General features: G+C 43.3%; 1 protein-coding gene across 1 annotated transcript in view; it reads left to right on the forward strand.

The window, feature by feature from the left end:
* dnah2 (dynein, axonemal, heavy chain 2) overlaps positions 1-17,059 on the forward strand; it is a gene marked incomplete at both ends in the record, with an annotated part of 428,475 nt that overhangs the window by 300,720 nt on the left and 110,696 nt on the right. The window contains 7 exons of the mRNA XM_080450915.1: positions 1,518-1,654; positions 2,395-2,532; positions 3,527-3,685; positions 9,478-9,630; positions 10,556-10,647; positions 11,835-12,033; positions 16,460-16,684. Coding sequence (XP_080307041.1) covers positions 1,518-1,654; positions 2,395-2,532; positions 3,527-3,685; positions 9,478-9,630; positions 10,556-10,647; positions 11,835-12,033; positions 16,460-16,684 — 1,103 coding nt within the window. The remainder of the gene's footprint in view (positions 1-1,517; positions 1,655-2,394; positions 2,533-3,526; positions 3,686-9,477; positions 9,631-10,555; positions 10,648-11,834; positions 12,034-16,459; positions 16,685-17,059) is intronic.

The raw sequence follows: 17,059 nt of genomic DNA on the forward strand, positions 1-17,059 counted from the left end.
GCACACTGCACACAGACACACGGGACACACAAGCCGAGCAGGGTTTCATAGTAAGCTCCACTTGGGCGGAGGCGAGCTTCGCGCGCCTCCTTCCGCGTTCGCAATAATATATATACATATGTATGTATACATATATATGTGTATATATATATATATACTGTATATGTATAAATATACTGTATGTTTCTACATACACACACGCGCGCGTGGAGAGAGAGACACAATACATTACTAGGCCGCTATGCGGCCTTCACAACTAGATTTTTGAAAGTCTGTTTTCAAGCGGTCTCCATATATGGGCATATCACGTCTGTGACGTAACCCAAGACAGACATTGTATCCCAAAACATGACAATTCATCCACATTTGCAGGGGAGAATGTTTGCCCAAGTGTTTGCATCCTGGCTGAGAGTCATGCGGCGTCTTTCTTCCACGGTCAGCACCTCTGCAATACCGGTGTGCACCCTTTCTGCCTGGTGCCTCTTTCTGTCTAAAATCTTGGGTCATTTTGTCATTTTTGGAGGGCACTTACTATAGAGGCATTAATTATTAAGTATATTATTTCTTTTTCATGAGAAAGTTAATTATGTTGATATTACCAGGAGTTTCCCCCAGGAAGTATCGTTGTAATGAGAAGACGTAACCTTGAGCTGAGTAAATGTGAAATTATTTCAGCAGGGAATTATTTTCAGGGGTGTTTTCAGATTGAAGGATGGCAATTGGACCTCTCCTGAATATTTCTGACCCGCTTTTAGCACACATCATTGTCCTCGTGTTCCTCTGCTGGACAGTAACTAAGTACATTTACAGGGTTAGGTACTGTGCATAAAGGAAAAGTAGCAGATCTACAAGCTCAAAACGCGCCGTTTCGCGCCACGTTTCGAGCTTGCAGATCTGCTACTTTTGATGCTTTTGTGTGATGCTGTAGTATGATCAAGTAGGGCGTTAATTTACGGGAAAACACAAAAGGTTAGAATATGGAGATTTCTGCCCCGACAGCAGTGGTGGAAAAAGTACTCAAATTCTTTACTTAAGTAAAAGTACCAATACTGCAATATAAAAATACTCTGTTACAAGTAAAAGTCCAGAATAAAAAAATTAATTAAAAAAAGTACAAAAGTATTGGCATCAAAATTTACTTAAAGTACCAAAAGTAAAAGTACTAAATATTTGAAAATAGCAGATCTACAAGCTCACAACGCGTCGCAACACGTTGTGAGCTTGTAGATCTGCTATTTTCAAATAGCCTATGTATAAAATAGGGCTAGAGTGGTTAATGTATGTTTCATTATATCATAGTTTATTATCTGAAAAGTAACTAGTAACTAAAGTTTTCAAGTAAATGTAGTGGAGTAAAAGTACAATATTTGCCTCTGAGATGTAGTGGAGTAGAAGTAAAAGTATTGGAAATTGGAAATACTCAAGTAAAGTACAAATACCTCAAAATTGTACAAAGTACAGTACTTAAGTAAATGTACTTAGTTACTTTCCACCATAAACTTTGTCCACGGCTGCAGATGAGAAGGCGGATGAGAAGTGGTTGGTGTTGGACGGACCGGTGGACACGCTGTGGATCGAGAGCATGAACTCCCTCATGGACGACAACAAAGTTCTCACTCTGATCAACGGAGAGAGGATCTCCATGCCTCCACAGGTATAGAGGGAAAACTATTAGGCATGAAATTATATTTCTTGTTAATTATTAGATATTTTAGGCAATTTAGTGATCATCTCAGAAGAATATGCGCAAAATAAAAAATGCTTTCATTCTGTCGGCACATTATTTACGTCACATCACATCACACATCTATGACGGACACTCCCATTTGTACAGTGTAAAATGGGAGTACAATTTGATATCCGGACTTTTACTTGTAACAGGGTGTTTCTATACATTGCAATATTGATACTTTTACTTAACCCATTGAGAGACCTGAAGCCGATTCTACGTGTCTCCTAAATCCCAACAATTTTCTGAAAAACGTATGTTTCTATATCAGTGGTGCTCAATCTTTTTCATGTCAAGGACCTCCACAATTATATGTAGGCTATTTGGCCGCAGACCCCAGTCAAAATATGTTGTTCCAGGGACCCCCCAGAAGCAAAGATTTGAGTTAAAAATGTTCGCTTTAAAAAATATATATATTCAAAGATTTGCACACATTTTCACGATTTTTCAGAAATAGCAGATCTACAAGCTCGTAGCGCGGCACTCGGTGCCGCGCTATGAGCTTGTATATCTGCTATTTTTGAATAGCCCAAAGTGTAAAATAATGCTTTTTAGCTCAAATCTAAAAATGACACAGTTCCAGGTCTTAATGGGTTAAAGTAAATTAATGGAGTACCTTTTTCCACCACTGGTTATACTGTATGTTCTGTGTGTGTTGGTTCCAGGTGTCTCTGCTCTTCGAGGTGGAGGATCTGGCGATGGCCTCGCCGGCCACGGTGTCTCGCTGCGGGGTGGTCTACTACGACTGCTCTGACCTGGGATGGAAGCCCTACGTTCAGTCCTGGTTGGACAAACGACACCCGGTACAAAACGCCAAACTCAACACTCTGTGATGCACCCATGTCTACTTACTGTATGGGTCAACCAGCCCAAAACCCTTGCTTTTACCAGTTACTGGAAGGGATGAAGTGCTAAGGCCCTCATTAACCACATTAACTGTTGACGCCCCGTTTTGTAGATTTGTATTATTTGTTCTTTAAAGTTATACAGTGCAAGTCCACAAATAACGATTTTTAGCAGCCTCTGCTGGTCATTACCGTCACTGCAGGCCGTTTATTTATTCCTCTGTTACCCAGAATTCGATTTGTTTTCACCGGAAGACGGAAGCGTTTCAAAAAGCGTTCTTTGAATTGTTTTATACGATCTGTGGATCGTTTCTCTTAGCCAGTGGAGCTTTAGTTACCGTGAGCGGTGTTTTATTTTTCTGTTGTTTTTCGACCTTCAAATCATATTTCCGCTTCCGTTTTCCGGCTACATGACGTCATTTTCGAGGGAAAGACACCCCTATCACCGTTCAATAGAAAATATATGTATAAAAGGCTTTCGGGGGTGAAATTCATGGAGTGGGTGTTGTGAAACCTTTGCCACTCACAAAAGATATACAATTTAACTTTAGTTTTGTTGAAAAAGTTACCTAGTATTACTTTAAATAAATAATACATTAAGAAAAAAAATTACTCTCAAACATTTTAAAACATTTGCCAAACTTTTCACGGTTTGACACGATCTCAAGTGGTTAAAAGTCATATCAGTAAACAAAAAAGTCATATCGGTAGCCAATATTAACATGTCTAAAATGTCAGGGGAAATGCATCGAAAACGTGTGGGAACTCGACAGTATTTCCTCTCTCACATTCGCCTCGCTCTCTCTCTCTCTCTCTTTTCTCTCTCTCTCTGTACGTCTTTCCTCTGTCCATCCGTCATGCACCGTCTGTCTGTCTGTCTGTCTGTCTGTCCGTCTGTCTGTCTGTCTGTCTGTCTGTCTGTCTGTCTGTCTGTCTGTCTGTCTGTCTGCAGGCAGAGGTGGAGCACCTGAGGCGACTGTTTGACCGCTACACAGAAAGCACGCTGTCCTTCAAGAGGAGCAGCTGCAAGGAGCCGGTCCCCGTCGCCGAACTCAGTGCGGTCTCCTCCCTCTGTCGCCTCTACCACGCTCTCGCCACACCCGAAAATGGGGTACGACCACTCCCTTGTGTACTTTGATTTAGTCTTAAAGCTCTATTATTATTATTATTATTATTATTATTATTATTATTATTATCATTGCATTGCGTTGCATTGCTCCAACTCATTTGAAAAGATGCACTCACTGAAAACAGGTTTTGACTAAAAACAATGGGTCTGTAATTGTCCACCTGCAGCATTCCATAATGTATTCTAAATCAAGATGGTAGATCACAAAATTGACGGTGTGTTAAGAGCCTTTAAGAGCCTTAATCCCGGTTGGATTATTCTGGAATACGCGGATCCAGTAGGGAACTTCGTCTTAATTCAAATGGTTCAATCAACAGGAAGTTGGAAATGAAAATAAAACGGCACATATCCACCATGTGCACCGATAGCTGAGTGGTTAAGATGCGTACCTTATAGGCTCTGTTGCCTGACAGCAAGTCCCTGATTCGATACCCGGGCCGGGCGGAACTTTTCTGCCACTCCCCGACTCTCCCTGTTCCTTGTCTCGCTACGCTATGACTGTCAATAAAGGCAAGACAGTCCAGAAAACAAACAAATAAAACAACAGCCCCCATCAATATAGCTCTGATCCATAATAATCCATAGTAATGGATAGGGGCATTGCAGTATCCTGCATTCAAGATTTATCAAACCCCTTTTTCCCCCTTTTCCTTTTACCTCAGCAACTATGTGCTATTGTTTGGTAGAAAAATATGAACAGAATTGTCTTTATTGTCACATCACAGGTTTACAGGTGTAAAACAGTGGGTGAAATTCATGTTTGTGCAAGCTCCATCGTTTTGATCGTTTCCAGGAAAAGAAAGGAAAGAAGAGGGGGGTCAGGGGGGTGGGGGCAAGGGAAAAAAAGAAGGAATAAAAAAAACACAAGGTATCTACATATTTACGCTTACAGGAGCATATCCATCCAAACATGATGTTTACAAATAAGGTGCATGGTGGGGGGCGCGGTGGCGCTGTCGCCTCACAGCTAGAAGGTCCTTGGTTCGATTCCCGCCAGGTGACGCTGTGGGCGCTGGGGGTGTGTCTTCTCCTCCGCGTCATCAGTGCCCATACCCTAGGTGGGGTTGGCGAAAGGGCCTACTCTGTGTGGAGTTTGCGTGTTCTCCCCCTGTCTCCTAGGGTAGTTAATACCCTCACAAAAACATGTAGTAATCCTGGTCGCTATACGCCTCCCCCATGACAGCCGGGGCGCCTGATAGAGGGGAAGGGAACTGGTTGGAATAACCTGTTCCTTCCACGTATATAGATACATAGATATATAGATACATAGATACATAGATACATAGATACATAGATATATATATTATTGTACAATAGTGCAAGAAGATAGGCCTATATAATATCCTGCAATAACTCATTAGTATCTATCTTCGTATGTATCCATCTGGTTCTGTATCCTACGTCTTCCTCAGTGACTCATGCCACCTACGGTACCTGCATGTCGTCTCTCACCACATCCATAAACCTCCTCTTTGGCCTTCCTCTTCTCTCACCTGGCAGTTCCATCTTCAGCATCCTTCAATGCGTAAGGATGGATGAGTGATCCATCCTTTTCACATGTCCAATCCATCTCAACCTTGCCTCTCTGGCTTTATCCACAAACCTGGGATGATCCCCTAATGGGGTAATTTCTGACATGTCGATGCGACTTTGACTTTTACTGACAGACAGTCGACTTGCAAAAATCACGCTGGTGTCTCTTCAGGGTACTGGGCCGACTGAATCTCTTCTCACATTGTTTACAGGTGAAAGCTTTTCCAGAGTGGACATGCTGGTGTGTCCTCAGATTGCTTAAATGATTGAATCTCTTGTCGCACTGTTTACAGATGAAAGGTTTCTCTCCAGTGTGGATACGTAGGTGACTCTTCAGGTAACTTAACATACTGAAACTCTTGTGACACTGTTAATAATAGAAAGGTTTCTCTCCAGTGTGGATGCGCTGGTGTGTCCCCAGTTGACTTAACCAACTGAATCTCTTGTCGCACTGTTTACAGATGAAAGGTTTCTCTCCAGTGTGGATACGTAGGTGACTCCTCAGGTAACTTAACGTACTGAAACTCTTGTGACACTGTTTACAATAGAAAGGTTTCTCTCCAGTGTGGATACGCTGGTGTGTCTTCAGGGTACTTAAAGGGATATTTCACTTTCAAATAAAATAAACATTAAAAAAATATATTTAAAAAAAATGAAAGAAGTTATGGCAAAATCACGGCCCCCTCACACATTAGTAGGACACTCTAATGCGTGAGGGGGCCGTGATCTTTCCATTACTTTTTTCATTTATTTTTAATATATTTTTTAAATGTTTATTTTATTTGAAAGTGGAGTATCCCTTTAACGTACTGAAACTCTTGTGACACTGTTTACAATAGAAAGGTTTCTCTCCAGTGTGGATGCGCTGGTGTTCCTTCAGGTGACTTAACGTAATGAAACTCTTATCACACTGTATACAATAGAAAGGTTTTTCTCCAGTGTGGATATGCTGGTGTGTCTTCAGGTAACTTAACGTACTGAAACTCTTGCCACACTGTTTACAATAGAAAGGCTTCTCTCCAGTGTGGATAAGCTGGTGTGTCTTCAGGTGACCTAACGTACTGAAACTCTTGCCACACTGTTTACAATAGAAAGGTTTCTCTCCAGTGTGGATGCGCTGGTGTGTCCCCAGTTGACTTAACCAACTGAAACTCTTGCCACACTGTTTACAATAGAAAGGTTTTTCTCCAGTGTGGATGCGCTGGTGTGTCGTCAGGGTACCTAACCTACTGAAACTCTTTTCACACTGTTTACAATAGAAAGGTTTATCTCCAGTGTGGATACGCTGGTGTGTCTTCAGGGTACTTAACGTACTGAAACTCTTGTGACACTGTTTACAATAGAAAGGTTTCTCTCCAGTGTGGATGTGCTGGTGTTCCTTCAGGTGACTTAACGTAATGAAACTCTTATCACACTGTATACAATAGAAAGGTTTTTCTCCAGTGTGGATATGCTGGTGTGTCTTCAGGGTACTTAACCTACTGAAACTCTTGCCACACTGTTTACAATAGAAAGGTTTCTCTCCAGTGTGGATAAGCTGGTGTGTCTTCAGGTGACCTAACGTACTGAAACTCTTGCCACACTGTTTACAATAGAAAGGTTTCTCTCCAGTGTGGATACGCTGGTGTGTCTTCAGGTGACCTAACGTACTGAAACTCTTGCCACACTGTTTACAATAGAAAGGTTTCTCTCCAGTGTGGATACGCTGGTGTGCCTTCAGGTGACCTAACGTACTGAAACTCTTGCCACACTGTTTACAATAGAAAGGTCTTTCTCCAGTGTGGATGCGCTGGTGTCTCTTCAGGGTACTTAACCTACTGAAACTCTTATCACACTGTTTACAGATGTGAGTTTTCATTCCTGTATCAGTCAGCTGATATGTCTTTACTGCTCCTGGTTGAGTCAAAGTCTTGGTAAACTGTTGATGACTGTAGGATTTCGGTTTGTCTGTGTCTCCTTGTTCCTGGCTGGTTACAGTTCTGGTGATTTGCTGACAGGATTCTGATGGGATCTGTCCATTTCTGGGCATTTGGCAGTAATAGAGGTCGTCGTGGCTCGATTGAGATCCGGCATATGTGCAGCGGACCTTAGTCTGGGAAGATTGAGACCCCACTCCTTCCTGGAGTGGCGGTTCATCATCAACTCTGCATCTATACATGGACTGTGATGGGGACGGAGTTGTAGGTTCGGGGAATGGACAATTTATTTATCCTCTCTCTGACTCCCTATGTTTTCTATCTCCTTCTCTCACAACGCTCAGTAAGCACACTTAATCTCTGTGGAATGCAGAATGAGAAATGATCTTCAAATCTTATACATGCTGATCAGAGCTCTGGTCTGACCTCACTCACAACACAACCGGTTGCCGTGCCTGCCTGCCTGACAACAGCGATTTGCGCAGGCCGCCGCCCCTCCATATTTGAGCAAGAGCAACGTCATCAATATGACATCGTCACCATGACGAGGGAGATCCGCTTGGAAGCCATGCCGTTGTCTTATTTTCATGTATTTTTGGGCGGTGAAACCACCCCTATAAGTGAGGTTTGGATATTTGTACATATTTGTACAACAAATCCTGCGCTGTGATTGGCCAAAAAGTACCCCGCCTAACCCTGCACCGTGATTGGCCAATCACAGTCTATTCAGGACTGTGATTGGCCAGTGTCACATGACACATGTGCATAGCCCTATATAAGAAACCATAACTTTAAAAAAAACATAACTTTGTTTTTTTTAAGTTATGGTTTCGTCCATCATAAAGAGTGTTTCAATAAATGTATTTATTTCTTGTACATGATTGTACATGACTCCATTCAGTATTGTGATTAGCTAGCAAGACACCGCCCACTTCACACAGGGTGTGATTTTTCCTTTACTGATTGCATTTGCTCTAATGCAGTGGTTTTCAACCCTTTTCACCTCAAGGACCATCATTTATTCGGCATTTGAGCCACGGATCCACCATTTGATGAGATTTAGACTCTCAGACACCAAAACGTTGAATATTTTATTATCGTTGGATAAGATTTTGTCCACAATTCCATGCTGTGTTGCATAGGAGAGATAACAGGCAAATGTTGATAAAAATAACATTTAATTAAATAATGCGGATGTTTAACAATATTTTTACTCTTATTTTAACTCTTGAGAGTGTAAAATGAAACCAAATAGAAGGGTCCAAGGGCAACATACATTGCAGAAACGTGATTATTATAATTCTTCCCTCCAAATTAGGTTTAATCGGTCTCATGAGTCACGTGGCAATGACCCTCAAACTAGCCTCTGTCCCAGCCTCACTCATCTGCAAAATGAAGAGCCTGGTCACGACATAAAGCAGCGAGTGTCTAGGAAGTCCTGAGTGGATAGGATTTCCGTTTCCCCCGGAAACAATATTTTTTTTACCAATCACAACACTCGTTTCATTCACGGAGAATGTTAACAGATTTGTAAAGCATCAACGTCATTTCCTTGGGCGGTACTTCCGCCAAATTCAACCATTTCCGGTTGTCAACTTCCTAGACAACCAACATCCCAGGTCTTGCCCAGCGTGCCGTCAAACAGGGTTTTGATACTCCATAAAATACTGTACTCCATACCATTTGCCTGTAATTGCCCTCAAAGATTTGTAAGCAGGGTCTATTTAAACAAAACAGCATATATCATGAACGCAACAACCTGTCATAAACAAATTCGAACCGCATGTATAGAGTGGCCTCTATAGCACGCACCTCCAAAAGTGCTTTCACTTCTGCCCATAGGGCGGCGGCACAAAAGCGAAAGGCAACCCTTCATGGTGGAGATCTGCCCTCAGAGGAGCGCAATGTTATAGTTCAGTGGTTTTCAACCAGTGGTCCGGGGACCACCAGTGGTCCTTTGGGGGGGTACCAGGGGGTCCCCAGTAAAATTAGTTAGTGGGGGACATATACGCGCATATAGTGTCACAATCATTTTTAACCACTTAGCTTTCAAAAATAGCAGAGCTTGTAGATCTGCTATTTTTGAAAAATCTTCAAAATGTGTCCATATCTTTGAATATATAACATTTTTAAAGCGAACATTTGGAACTCAAATCTTTGCTTCTGGGGGTCCCTGGCACAAAACATTTTCAGATGGGGGTCCGCGGCAAAATGTATATCAATTTAGGGGTCCTTGGCATGAAAAAAGGTTGAAAACCGCTTTTATAGTTGATGTATTTTTCTTGGTTTGTTTGCCTCTCTCTCCCCACCTCCCCCTCCACCCAGGTGAACCCGTCGGAGCCGGAGCACTACGCTCGCATGGTGGAGCTGTGGTTCATCTTCAGTCTCGTCTGGTCGGCCTGCGCCTCCGTGGACGAGAGCGGACGAGAGAAGATGGACAACTTCCTCCGGGAGATGGAGGGCTCCTTTCCCAACAAGGTCTTCTTTGGCATTCTAAACCAGTGGTTTTCAAAGTGGGGGCCCCCCCCCCGCCAGGGGACGCCAGGGGGGCCAATTATAAAGGAAGAAGAAAGAAATCATTCAAATAGATTGTATAAGAACCCATTAAGACCTGGAACTGTGTAATTTTTAGATTTGAGCTAAAAAGCATTATTTTACACTTTGAGCTATTCAAAAATAGCAGATATACAAGCTCATAGCGCGGCACCGAGTGCCGCGCTACGAGCTTGTAGATCTGCTATTTTTGAAAAATCGTGAAAATGTTTGCAAATCTTTGAATATATATACTTTTAAAGCGAACATTTTAAACTCAAATCTTAGCTTCTGGGGGGTCCCTGGAACAAAATATTTTGATGGGGGTCCGCGGCCAAATACATATCATTTTGGGGGTCCTGGACATGAAAAAGATTGAGCACCACTGATATAGAAACATACGTTTTTCAGAAAACTGTTGAGATTTAGGAGACATGTAGAATCGGCTTCAGGTCTCAATGGGTTAAAATAGATTATATAAGATTATTGTGGTGTTGCTGTTTTGGTCATGTCAATCACTGTTAAACCGGACGTTTAACACCATAAAATGGCATGCATGTCGACATTTTTCAAAAATAATCTTTTCAAAAATAGCAAAAATGAAACCTCACAAAACGTCAAGCTGCAACGAGTTGTAAGTATGTAGATGGGCTATTTGAGTGGTTCTTGGCATGGAAAAGTTTAGGAACCCCTAACCTATACAAACTTGTGTGTGCGTGTGCGTGTGTGTGTGTGTGTGTGTGTGCGTGTGTTGCCCCGCCATCTGTCGGAGCGTTTTGATAAGTTGGCAGAGGGCGTGAACTCTATTATTATTACTATTATTTGCAGAGACCGTCAGTGAACTCCTTATCTTTTCTGTTCTTTGTTCCAGCACACTATCTACGACTACTATGTTGACACCAAGAACAAAACCTGGGCCCCTTTTCAAGATAAGCTGCCTAAGGGCTGGCGCTACGCAGCCAAGTGAGTCACCGTCTGGCCCTGTGTGCCCATGCTCAGCGTGCGCGCGCGCGCGCGCGCGTGTGTGTGTGCGCGTGCGCGCGTGCATGTTTGTGTGTGCCTTGGCCCAGCAAACCTGATTGCATGCCAGACACCTGCAGCCCGCTTTAGTCACCGCCCCACACACTCAGTCAACAGGCTCTCACCTCACTGTGTGTGTGTGTGTGTGTGTGTGTGTGTGTGTGTGTGTGTGTGTGTGTGTGTGTGTGTGTGTGTGTGTGTGTGTGTGTGTGTGTGTGTGCACACGCTCGCACGTGCTCAAGACCTAAATAAATAAAGCAAATAACGGACTTGTCTTGACTTCTTTGATCAACCTCTGATCGACATGATGGGTACTGGTCTACATGTGCAGGGTTTTTGTCCATTGCAGACATTGGGAGACACTTTGGAGCTTGTACTATATATATATATGCTCTATACAGTCCAACTAAATCATTTACACCTATAAATAAACTTTTTTTCATCCACCTAGACTTTTATACTGTCCAATTAAACTTCTATACATTCTACTTAAACTTCTATACAGTCTACCTAAACATACAGTCCAATTACACTTCTATACATTCTACTTAAACTTCTATACAGTCTACCTAAACATACAGTCCAATTAAACTTCTATACAGTCTACCTAAACATACAGTCCAATTAAACTTCTATACATTCTACTTAAACTTCTATACAGTCTACCTAAACATACAGTCCAATTAAACTTCTATACATTCTACTTAAACTTCTATACAGTCTACCTAAACATACAGTCCAATTAAACTTCTATACAGTCTACCTAAACATACAGTCCAATTAAACTTCTATACAGTCTACCTAAACATACAGTCCAATTAAACTTCTATACAGTCTACCTAAACATACAGTCCAATTAAACTTCTATACAGTCTACATAAACATACAGTCCAATTAAACTTCTATACAGTCTACCTAAACATACAGTCCAATTAAACTTCTATACATTCTACTTAAACTTCTATACAGTCTACCTAAACATACAATACTGTCCAATTAATCATACAGTCCACCTAAACTTCAATACAGTCCAATTAAACTTCTGTACATCCACCCAAACTTATACATCTCTCTCTCTCTCTCTCTCTCTCTCTCTCTCTCTCTCTCTCTCTCTCTCTCTCTCTCTCTAGTGCTCCGTTCTATAAGATCGTGGTTCCTACGGTGGACACGGTGCGGTACAGCTTCCTGGTCAGGTCTCTGGTGATGGCTCAGTATCCGGTGCTGCTGACCGGCCCGGTGGGAACAGGCAAGACCTTGGTGGCCCAGGGCGTCCTGCAGGGTCTGGACACGTCCCATTGGACCGTCCACACAGTCAACATGTCCTCACAGGTTGGCCTGTCTGTGTGTGTGGTTGTCTATTTTGTGTACTGCCTTTTGTTTCTGTACCTGTGAGCGTGAGTCTGTATATTGTTTATGTCTGTGCAACTTTGTTTTTATATGTGTATCAGCCAGCCAGCCAGCCAGCCAGCCAGCTATCTAGCTAGTTAGGCAGACTGTCAGCCATCTAGCTAGACAGCCGGCAAGCCAGCCAGCCAACCAGTTGGACAGCCAACTAGCCAGCCAGCCCAAACCCAGACTCCACTGTAAAAAGAAATGCAACAAAGCATTTGAAAGCGTAGCTTAACTACACCATTGCAGTCGTTCGAACAATTATTTCCAAAATGTGAAAAAAAGGAAATAATACAAGTATGCTTTGGAAAATGGTATGAAATCATATATAAGTAAAGTGGACATGATTTGAACCTCCTAAATTTACCCTTGAACTTATTGTTTAATGCCATAATGACTTCCACAGGTTTTATAGCAATAGTTGAAATTAGGCCTTAAATGTCAAATGTTCAAGCATGTTCAAATCATGTACTGTATACTGTACCTTATTTCACACCATTTTCAAAGCATACAAGCTCCTCATGAAGTGCCAATCCTTATGGTTACCCATTAGTTTAACTAGTCATATTTGCATACTAAATTCATACTAAGTAACAACAACCAGAGTTGGGTTTTAAAAAGAAAATCAACATGCTTAGTATTTCACATACCATGGTACTGTGTCAGTGCTCCCTGGCTTCTATGCTGCTTCTCACTTTTCTTGTGGATTTCCCATGATGCATGTTGTTTTACATCATGGATTCTACCATGGAAAAAAACGCTGCCGCATTCAGTGCTGTTCGCCTTGTACAGAAACTTCCGTCACACTTTCTAGCCACCCTTGTTTTTTTCCCCCACTCAGTTCTATACTTCTGACGTCTCTTTAGTTTTATTCTTTAGACATTCAACTTCTGTTCTGAGCCGGATAGCGCTGTCGCATTGTCATGCTCGCAAGTTTGTTGTGGTTTGAATGGAGGATTGATTGATTGATTGAATACATTATTAGTCAGAAATGTAACGCGGTACGGTCAGACATTAAGGCTAAAAGGATAACACAAAAATGTCCTGGGGACTTGTTTCCATTGTGGTCCTATGTGTAGGAAGGGTGTGGGGGGCAGCATAGGCACATGCCTATCGTATCTTAGCAACACTGAACGCACTTCTCTCATTGGTCGTGTCGTGAGTATAGACCAATTAGCTGTTTTTTTAAAGTAAAGACTAGAGACTTAAAGAAAAGGATCTGTTGACTTTTACGCATCAGTTTCGTACCATGACATCTGATGTCAATCTTCACACACAGTCTTCAAACTTCAAACTGTATCGACGCACTTCTCTTAATTATATAATTATTCAGCTTTAAAAAGTGAACAGGCTCCTCCCTGCATAACATTTTCTTTATTTTAAATAACAATCAACGTAGTCTGAATCTTTTCAGATACCAGGGCAGAATCTCTTGTTAACGCGACACATGAGCAATTTCTCAAAGTTCTTATAGGACATGGGGTTCCGTTTTGGCACTGAAAACATCCTTGTCAACGCTGAAAAGCCTCTCATATGCAGCACTGGCTAGAACACCAGTGCTATTTTATGACTGTGTTCTGGTACAAGAACACGGTAATGGTAAAATAAAATGAATTAATGTCATGTTATTACCCAACATTGTAGTTTGTAGCCGTAGTTGAATTACTAAATGTGCTACACAAATATGGATGTAGTTAATCTCCCAGCAAGCTACAGCAAAATACAGTTAAACTATACATAGTTAAACTATACTCCCCAACACTGCGTACAAACACACACACACACACACACACACACACACACACACACACACACACACACACACACACACACATACACTCTCCCCTCTCTTCCGTCATGTAAGTAGACTAGACAGCAGGAAGCTTTAGCCAAGCAGAGGTGAACGAGTGCAGGTGTATGCACGTCCGTGTGTGCGTGTGTGTGTGTGTGTGTGTGTGTGTGTGTGTGTGTGTGTGTGTGTGTGTGTGTGTGTGTGTGTGTGTGTGTGTGTGTGTGTGTGTGTGTGTGTGTGTGTGTGTGTGTGTGTGTGCGCGCACACGCACGCACACGTGCACACTCTCGCTCACACCAGCTCTGCATATAGCCTCCATCTCACTTTTCCTACAATTACAGTGCGAGCGTGGCTCCAAGGCGCCCGCAATTAGTCTGAGTCGCGTCAGCCCCTGGCCGCTGCTGATGAAGGGCTATTAGATAGCCGGGTGTGATGGAGGCACCCACCCCGGCCCGTACAGCCACCCCCCCACCACCCTCATCGCCATCCGTCACCTCCCTCCCCCTCCTCCCCCTCCTCCTCCTCCTCTTCCCCCGCCCCTCGCCCGTATTTATCACCATTACACACCCAGACCTCCAGGGGTCATTCTAACCTGGTGCCATCTCTCTTTTTTATCTCTCTCTCTCTTTCTCTCTCTGATCTGTCTTTCTCTCTGTCTATCTTAAGAGCCGGAAAATAGCAGATCTACAGGCCCGCAACTATTTTCGGTGCGGGACACCTGCCCAACTAAGTCTAAACCAGGCTCTCTCTCTCCTCTCTCACTCTCTCTCTCTCTCTCTCCCCCCCCCCCCTCTCTATCTCTCATCTGCATCTGTCTCGTTGGCCATTCATGCACATATATCTGGTTAAGTGCCCCCCATGAATCTTGCGCCCCCCGCGCCGGACGCTTCCCCTTCCCACCGCTCCAACACGACCCCCCCCCCCCCCCCTTCTCTCTCTCTCTCTCTCTCTCTCTCTTTCTCCCTGTGTCACCACAACCTTTATTTATATGTGGGTTCATCTATTCAGTTCTCCTCTGTGCCGTTCTGCCTCACTCTATCTCTGACTCATGCGGCGCCCTTTTTTTCTTAATAGTCCAATTTCTCTTACTCTCCTCTTATCTTTACCAATTTAATCCATTTTCCCTGGCTTGTCTCATTTTCCCTTATCAATCCATCTCTCTCTCTCTCGCGCGCGCACGCTCTTTCACTCGCTCTCACGCTCACCTTGTTTTAATCCTTGGGCCTGGTCTCTCTCTCATTCTCTCTCTCTCTCTCTCTCTCTCTCATACTTTCTCCACGTAATTGTGCAACTCACGCACACACACACACACACGCACGCGCGTGCACGCGTCTTTTGTCACAGCTACCTTCAGTCAGAGCTTTGTTCAGCAACCTGAACACAGGGCTTTCCATAACAGTGAGCAGGCAGGTGGGTCTCTATTAGCGGATTCTGTTTCTGTGAATTGTCAGTTTTCGCTGTAGAGTTGCATGAAGACTGTTTCAAAGCAGAGCATTTCTTTGTGTTTCAACAGCTGAGTGTTTTCACCAGCAGTGATCCCAGTGGAGTACAAATTTGGGTCTGACTGCAGTTGTTCAAGAAACCTTTAATCAGTTAACACATCGGTTTTCAAAGGATGGAAAAATGGAAAATGAATATTTTTTTGGGCTACAATTTCCATTTTTCAAAGAATATTCCACAATAGCAGAGAGGGAGCATAGGAGCTTCTAGATAGCTATTTAATTTATCGTTATAAAAAGAAAAAAAAACTTAAACGTTTTTTAAGCCATTTCAGAATATAGTGGGACCACCACAGTCAGAGGCTGTGACTCTGTGGGGGGTCCTTGGCATGTAAAAAGCTAAGAAATATTACTGACATCATACTGTATCTGTCGGGTGGAAACCTCATATGTCCAAAACTGTTACTTTACAGGATTCAAATTCAAAAATGGCAAAAGTAGCAGATCTACAAGCTCAAAACACGTAGATCTGCTACTTTTGATACTTTTGTGTGACGCAGTAGTATGATCAAGTAGGAAAAAAACAAAGTTAAAGAGGTGGTGCCATGGTTTTGCACTTTTTCTGTTTTTCATGTGTCTATGAGGTTGATAGAATTCATTAAGCCCCCTGGTGGTGTTTTTATGGTGTTTTATGTCTTCTCTGACTATTTTGAGTTTCTTCCTGGAGGCTGAAACCTTGAGGGTCAAACATGCCAATAGAAAAACAGCACTTTAATGACACAGTAAAAAGATACCCTCCCCCTCATTATCATAACACAACAGGTGTGGGCATGAGGAGGAGGGACTAGGACAGGTGGGTGGTGCTAAGGTGGTGGAGGAGGTGCTAAGGTGAGAAACTTAATGAACTGGAGGCGTGTCCACATAAAAAACATAATTTTAACACTTTCTGTACACTTTTTTGAAAAAAATCTTCCTCCTAGTATAACTATAATACCTGATGATTATGTTTTAGGGGGGGAAACAATCACTGAAAATCACGGCACCCCGTCTTTAAAATATGGAGATAAGAGGTTTCTGTTCGACAGCAGCGACATAATGCAGTCGACCCCCTCCCTCCCCCCCTCCCTCCATGCAGACCACGTCCAACAACCTCCAGGCCATCGTGGAGCGGCGCGTGGAGAAGAGGACCAAGGGCGAGTACGTGCCGCTGGGCGGGAAGCGCATGCTGTGCTTCCTGGACGACCTGAACATGCCGTCCCCGGACCCGTCCGGCTCCCAGCCCCCGCTGGAGCTGCTGCGCCTCTGGATGGACTACGGCTTCTGGTACGACCGCCGCAAGCAGACCACCAAGGCTATCAAGGTGAGAGAGAGAGAGAGAGGAGAGTGTGAGTAAATGTGTGGGGGGGGGGGGGGGGGGGTCCGGGGAGGCCCCTAGGGGTCCTTGAGGAGGTTCCAAAGTGAGTGACACCCACAGCCACAACACTAGAGCATTGGTTCTCAAAGTGGGGTCCGGGGACCCCCAGGGGTCCAATGGGGGCGGGGGGGGGGGGGGGGGGGTACCAGGGGGTCCCCAGCGAAATTAGTTAATAAAGCATCGCAATCATTTTAACCCCATTACCCATTACTTTCTGCTATTCAAAAATAGCAGATCTTCAAGCTCATAGTGCGGCACTCGGTGTGCCGCGCCATGAGCTTGTAGAAAATCGTGAAAATGTGTGCAAATCTTTAAATATAT

Source organism: Gymnoscopelus braueri (assembly GCF_963280865.1).
Source record: "Gymnoscopelus braueri genome assembly, chromosome: 15".
In the NCBI taxonomy this organism is placed as follows: Eukaryota; Metazoa; Chordata; class Actinopteri; order Myctophiformes; family Myctophidae; genus Gymnoscopelus; species Gymnoscopelus braueri.